Consider the following 7,130-nt stretch of genomic DNA (forward strand, 5'->3'; position numbering starts at 1 on the left):
ACATCGATGTCTTGAACTTGAAAAAAGGACTTTCATCTTTCACTAAAGAGGGGTTCGGTGAATGCGCATATGAAACTGGTGGGGCTCGGTACCTCCAACAAGGTTGAGAACCACTGGTCTAGACTGATGGTGCTTGAAGGGCTAATTGTTTTTATTTGAGCTAAAAAGTATTGATCCTACCACGTTTGCACTGTTCAAGTTGTGGCGTGGTCATTTTTCACAACATCAACACATGGATGGATGGATGGATGGATGGATGGATGGATGGATGGATGGATGGATGGATGGATGGATGGATGGATGGATGGATGGATGGATAAAAAAGTTGAGTGATACATGCATTTATGGTTTTGAACTGCTGCTGGTAGCTCAGGCCAATCAATCAAGTCGATCGCGGGGCGGGTGCCTTTGCACTGTGGAGGCGTTGCGGGAGGCATGACGTCACTCGCAACAACTTTTGAATATGAACAAAATTTCTTCTATTCTTGACAAGTTTGTTTCCTTTTTGAAGACCCTTAGATTTATAAAACACAAATTGCATTCATCTTGTCGTGGTAATTGGCAGTTGCATGTTACCTGAAAAGCTGTAGCTCATTTTATTTTTAATTCTATTTTGATTGTACTTTTATGCTTTTATCTTTAATTGCTTTTTATTTGCTATTGCATAATGGTTACTGTGTCTATTTCATTACGCTCGAAGCCATTTTTGTCATGTACTGAATTTTTGATATGGACCTCTAATTTAAAAACATAACATTCATTTATATAAGGTTTGAAACGTTTGCTCACAATTATAAAGTTTGGAACTTGAAACCAAATGTCTTCTATTTTCATGAAGAGTTTGTTTCCCTTTTGAAGACCCGTAGATTTACGAAACAAATTGCATTCCTCTTTTCGGTGTAACTGGCAGTTGCATGTTGCGTGAAAAGCTCTAGCATATTTTATTTCCAATTCTATATTGGTTGCAGTTTCATGATCTTTTTTGTTTTTCATTTGGTTTCGTATAATGGTTACTGTTTGTATTTCATTACAATCGAAGCGGTAAAAGCCAGGCTCACGCAGGTGCTTCAAATAGTTAGAGTTCAAAAAGTCAGTCTTTTTTTTTTTTAGGTAACTGGCAATGGTATTTTGTATCGGCACTAAAAAAAAAACAAAAAAAAACAACACTTTTTTTTATACACACAAACAATAAAAAACAATCCGGCATGAATATCAGTGGGATGAACAAAATCGTAATGAATCCCCACTCCGATATTGTTACAATAAAATCTTTTTTTTATTTTTGCAGGATTTGTTTCCGAAAGATGGCCTGTGCATTGCTTACATAATCGTGTCCAAACAATTTTGGGCTTAAGATATCCGCATCTCACAAAGGAAAAACAAGCCGTGGCACCAATGGTACGCAAGTGAAATCATAGAGGCTATTTCAGTGACGTTCCATTCCTTTATGAGAGGCTATTTCAGTGACGTTGCATTCCTTTATGGTCTTTGTGTGTGTCCACAATCGTCGTCATTGTCATATATATATATATATATATATATATATATATATATATATATATATATATATATATATATATATATATATATATATATATATATATATATATATATATATTTTTTTTTTTTTTTAGTTATTTCTTAATTAGGTTGGATGTCTTTCTGATCGCGACGATTTCTACTACTGCCACTAAAGGCACCACCGGGATAAGGGGCACCCGAATGTCGAGGAGATGGCTCTGTATCCGTTGAGTGGATTTGGAAAAGAATCGAAAAGACTTCTGAAAGGACAAAACGTGCCGCTCGCCGTGACTCGGAAGCGCAACAGTTATGACATTCCGTAAAGACTTTAAGGAGACGAGCAAGCAGCTGTATGGCGTCAGACAAAGGGGGTTATATAAGGTTACGCGGCCGCTTTTGCGTACGTGTAGCACGCGCGCACTCGTCATAAAGTTCCCAAATGCAGCCAATCGACGAGCAACAAATGTGCAAACTTTCGACGCGCCATTGAAGATGACGGCGATTGAGCGCTTTATAGAGGCTCGCTCGCTGAGCTCTTTCGGCTTGTTTGATTCAGTGGATTGGCCTGCTCGCACCTCCAGATCCAGATCCAGCTCCAGCGCCGAACGCTCCCTCCTTTCTTTCCTGGTCGTCCTCGAAAGAAGATGAACTTCTCCAAGCTGCTATGCTTGGTGCTCGTGTACAGCCAGCAACTTGGTCAAGGTAAGGGCGTTGAATTCAATTCCTATGTTGCTAACCATTTTGCGCAAGCTTTTAGGCGCATGAATAAAACTGGATTTAGGAGACTTAGGACTTTGTTGTGTGTGTGTGTGTGCCTTGCTTTTTCTCTGCCACATCACTTATACACTATAAAGACTAAATTCGGATTTTTGTTAATAAATTGAAATACTTTTTGAAATACTTTTTCATTTTCAAACAGAACATGGCGTTTTTTAAAATCTAGATAACATGTTCCCTTGATTTCAAACAAAGCCTATATTTAAAAAAAAAAAAATCGAAACCACTCGTGGAAACTTTAATAGCAAACTATTAGGAATTAATTCTGATTTTTGTTTTAAACAATTAAAGGGAGTCACATTTTACATTTCCCAACCAAACATGGCGTTTTTTTTTTAAATCTAGATAACATGTTCCCTTGATTTCAAAGAAAGCCTATATTTTAAAATAAAAATAATCAAAACCACTCATGGAAACTTTAAAAGCAAACTATTAGGAATGAATTCTGATTTTTGTTTTACACAATTCAAGGGAGTCACATTATACATTTTCCAAGCAAACATGGCGTTTTTTTAATCTAGATAACATGTTACCTTGATTTCAAAGAAAGCCTATATTTAAAAAAAAAAAAAAATCGAAACCACTCGTGGAAACTTTAATAGCAAACTATTAGGAATGAATTCTGATTTTTGTTTTAAACAATTAAAGGGAGTCACATTTTACATTTCCCAACCAAACATGGCGTTTTTTTTTTTTAATCTAGATAACATGTTCCCTTGATTTCAAAGAAAGCCTATATTTTAAAATAAAAATAATCAAAACCACTCATGGAAACTTTAAAAGCAAACTATTAGGAATGAATTCTGATTTTTGTTTTACACAATTCAAGGTAGTCACATTATACATTTTCCAAGCAAACATGGCGTTTTTTTAATCTAGATAACATGTTACCTTGATTTCAAAGAAAGCCTATATTTAAAAAAAAAAAAAAAATCAAAACCACTCGTGGAAACTTTAATAGCAAACTATTAGGAATGAATTCCGATTTTTGTTTAAAGGGAGTCACATTGTACATTTTCCAACCAAACATGGCGTTTTTTGAATATAGATCATTAAAATGTGTTACCTTGATTTCAAAGAAATTCTAAAAAAAAAATCACATTATACATTTTCCAACCAAACATGGCGTTTTTTGAATATAGATCGTTACCTTGATTTCAAAGAAATTCTAAAAAAAAATCACATTATACATTTTCCAACCAAACATGGCGTTTTTTGAATATAGATCGTTACCTTGATTTCAAAGAAATTCTAAAAAAAAATCACATTATACATTTTCCAACCAAACATGGCGTTTTTTGAATATAGATCGTTACCTTGATTTCAAAGAAATTCTAAAAAAAAATCACATTATACATTTTCCAACCAAACATGGCGTTTTTTGAATATAGATCATTAAAATGTGTTACCTTGATTTCAAAGAAATTCTAAAAAAAACAAACAAAAAAGAAAACATTCCAAACCACTCGTGGAAACTATCATTGCAACCACTGTTAAGACTGAATTCAAACCTTTTTTCAAACAATTAAAAGACATGATTTTAAAGAAAGCCTTTAAAAAAAACATTCAAATGTCTTTAAGACTAAATTCAGATTTTTTTTAAACAAAGGAAATCACATTTTGCATGTTCAATAATCAAAATGTTACCAAAGAACCCCTATTTAAAAGAATACTTCAATATAGTATCTTATAAATATATAAGAATATTTAAAACCACTAATTGCAAACGGTCTACACTATAAAGAATCAATTTAGATTTTTTTTTTAATTTTTCAAACAGCACATGCTTTTTTTTTCTCTAATCCAAATGTTAATTTGGTTTCACAGAAAACCTATAAAACAAAACATTTCTAACCGCTTTCATGACAAAACATTTCGAACCGCTTTCATTGCAGTCAGTATACACTATTTCGAATAGATTTGGTTTGTTTTACCACCAAAAAAAGACCAATAATCACATTTTGCATTTTCAAACAGAACATGACGTTTTTTGTACAAAATAATAGATTCAGAAACCAAGGGAATCACATTTTGCTTTTACAAACACAACTTGGTGGGGAGGGAGGAGTAGAGGTCATCCAAATATGTTCCCTTTGTTTTTGTTTGAAACAACACTCCTCGAAAAGAAGACAAGACCGACACAATTCGGATCCAGTGGTGTCACGTAAATAACAAAGACAACAATTTACAATGGCAAAATTCATATTCAGGAATGAACATGGCAAATAGCCATTCTTTCCTCAAATGTGTACTTTGCACACAGACCAGACCAGAGTGGGTGATACTTTGCCCTCTTCTGCTTTTGCAGTGCTGGTGGAGGGGACACCAGAATGCGAGGGCAACACTGCTGGCACAGCTGTGCCGTGCAACGGCAAGAAGGGCGGAGCGCTCAAATTGAAAGTCAATGGCGCTCTTCCTACCGGTGTGACTCTTGCCACCTGGCAGAAGGGAGCGAGCGACATTACCCCCAGCAACAAGTACACGATGGAGGGCAAAGACCTGACGATCAGTACCCTGGATGTACCGGACGATGGAGAGTACACGGCCAAAAACGTATCACCAGTGGAAAAGTTCCAGGTCAAAGGTTAGATGTTGCAGGACAGCCGCTGGCCGCACGAAAGCTTCTTGTGCACCGTTTCCTTCGCATGTTTTAGGAATGTGTGTGTGTGTGTGTGGGGGGGAGGCACGCCCACAGGGACAACACGCACACACTCCACACAGGGAAACTCTCTTATGCTCAGGAGAAAAGTTGGAGAAAAATGTCCAAAATTTGACCAAAATACATCTCGGCGTCCTTTTCAAAGGGTCCACTTAGCGCCACAGTCTCTGCTCCAATGTACTTTGCGCACAGACCAGAGTGAGTGATTCTGCTTTTCTTGTGCTGGCAGTGGTGGACTGCTTAGGTGGCCCCAGCGCCACACCCGGGCTGTGCCAGGGCAAGCCGGATGGCATCATCAAATTGGGGCTCAAAGACGGAACTGTCAGCTCAATCAAGTGGAAGAAGGGGGAGGACACGATTTCGGCCGACGACTCCAAGTACCCAGGTGGAGTCACCGAGGCTACCCTGACGATCAACAACCTGGACGACGAAGACGAGGCAAAGTTCTCGGGCGGCAAACAGGGCGACGAAGAACATTTTTCCATCCAAGGTTTGATGTTGCAGGAAAGCCGCTCGCCACACGAAAGCTTTTTGTGCACCATTTCTTGATATAGGCACAATCACGCACGCACACACATTTGCAGGCTTGAGTGAGAAAAACTAGAAGGTGCACATGACAGCACCTTAGCCAAATGATTACCAAACAATTTTGCTAAATGTACACTCACAATCCATCCCGTGTTACCAGAATGTACATCTGCTTTTCTTGTGCTGGCAGTGGCCGACTGCTTTGGAGGAGAAACGGGATCTACCGTGATATGCAATGGCAAGCGGGGCGAAAACCTCAAATTGAGAATCTCAGGATCAGTTTCTACTGGTATTGTCACCTGGACGAAAGTGGACGGCGATCTCCCCACCGGCTGCGTGAAACCAGGAACCAAGGACGAAGGTCTGATACTCAACACCCTGGCACCAGCCGACAAGGGAACCTACAAGGCCACCTACAACACCGACCAGACTGAGTCCTTCACTGTCAACTTTCCGGGTGAGTTTGATGTTGCACAATCCACTCGGTGGTACGAGACCCGAAAAGCTTTGATTGAGCCGGAACCATTTTGCATTTCATTGGCAGTGGAAGCTAACCAAGAAGCTAGCCCATTCAGCGGCACTTTTTCCTTTACAAAGCGCACTCGCGGTGCTGCGCGCAAAAGTGTGCGGCAAGTTCAAACGTTGCCAGCTGACCTTTTCCAATTGCCATTCTCCCATTCAGATCCGAAACCGAGCGACAGCAGCCTCACCACCAAAAAGCCGACAACTACGGGCGGCGGCGGCGGCGGCGGCGGCCGCGACAATACCACTGACACAGTTGTTGTGCACAACAACAATTCCGGAGGCGGAGGCGGCAGCGGCGCCGGCGGTGGCAGCGGCAGCGTCCTGTCCTACTCACCTGCTCTGCTGGTGACGGTCACCCTGGTGCATCTGCTGCTTCAGCTGGCCGCCTAGAAGACAGCACAGCACAGCACGCTGAAGGTGGAGGCAGAAAAAGCCAGCGCCAGGCAGCCCGCCCGCCCGCCCGCCATTGATTGGTCTCTGCATGCATTCTCCGACCATTGATTTGCCACTGTACATTTTGCCATTGAATTGCCACCATAGGCGCATTTAGTCGTTGATTAAGCTTACATTTGCTGCCACTGTAGGCGCATTTAGTTAGTTGGTAAGTTTTGGCGCATTTAGTCATGGATTAAGCTCATGCATGGAGTTAGATTTGCTTTTCCTTTGATTTGCTGCTCAATTGTTCTTTTTTCCCTATCTTCAATAAAGTCGTCGATCTTTGTTTTGTTTTGAATGAGCTCATTCACAAACGGCGGCTACATTTAGGGCTTGAATGACACACACACACCATATGTTTGATTGATTAATCATTGCGTGAGTGTTGAACAAACTTGCTGCATCCACCAAGGATGAAATTGTGCGTGTGTTTTTCTCTTTGCCAAAAGTACATGCTTCATAGTGACCCAAGTTGAAAAAACAAAATTAAATGAAAAGAAAAATTATATGGAAAGGATAAAGAGCCTTACTAATTATTGGAGCTTACTTTCGCTAACATTTGGAGTAAATACATACAGACCAAATAGCACTTTTTAAGAATGAAAACTGACAAGACTAATTAACATAGATGGCAACAATTTGTATGTAGTACTGTGCTTAAAGTGATAAAGTGAAACGATTAAAT

General features: G+C 39.6%; 1 protein-coding gene and 1 long non-coding RNA gene across 2 annotated transcripts; one reads left to right on the top strand and one right to left on the bottom strand.

Annotated features, from left to right (window-relative positions):
- The first annotated feature begins 1,963 nt into the window (after positions 1–1,963).
- LOC148399620 (uncharacterized) lies at positions 1,964–6,730 on the top strand. The gene is made up of 5 exons (XM_088374094.1): positions 1,964–2,223; positions 4,607–4,882; positions 5,187–5,447; positions 5,676–5,942; positions 6,168–6,730. The coding sequence occupies exons 1-5, from the start codon at positions 2,166–2,168 to the stop codon at positions 6,398–6,400; spliced, it is 1,095 nt and encodes a 364-aa protein (XP_088230220.1). The 5' UTR covers positions 1,964–2,165; the 3' UTR covers positions 6,401–6,730.
- LOC148399621 (uncharacterized) lies at positions 3,284–6,803 on the bottom strand. Its single transcript, XR_015858080.1, has 2 exons — positions 3,615–6,803; positions 3,284–3,364 (listed from the first exon to the last, which is right to left on the bottom strand). It is a non-coding gene; the product is annotated as an uncharacterized LOC148399621 (long non-coding RNA).
- Positions 6,804–7,130: the final 327 nt, after the last annotated feature.

The sequence above is a fragment of the Syngnathus floridae genome, chromosome 4, assembly GCF_059516105.1.
Source record: "Syngnathus floridae isolate MCC-2025c chromosome 4, RoL_Sflo_1.0, whole genome shotgun sequence".
NCBI lineage: Eukaryota > Metazoa > Chordata > Actinopteri > Syngnathiformes > Syngnathidae > Syngnathus > Syngnathus floridae.

What these genes read in the sequence shown, in the direction of transcription:
- LOC148399620 (XM_088374094.1), top strand. Translation starts at nt 2,166, where the DNA reads ATGAACTTCTCCAAGCTGCTATGCTTGGTGCTCGTGTACAGCCAGCAA. An exon ending in GGAAAAGTTCCAGGTCAAAG is followed by an intron (nt 4,883 to 5,186) that starts GTTAGATGTTGC and finishes TTGTGCTGGCAG; the next exon opens with TGGTGGACTGCTTAGGTGGC. An exon ending in AGAACATTTTTCCATCCAAG is followed by an intron (nt 5,448 to 5,675) that starts GTTTGATGTTGC and finishes TTGTGCTGGCAG; the next exon opens with TGGCCGACTGCTTTGGAGGA.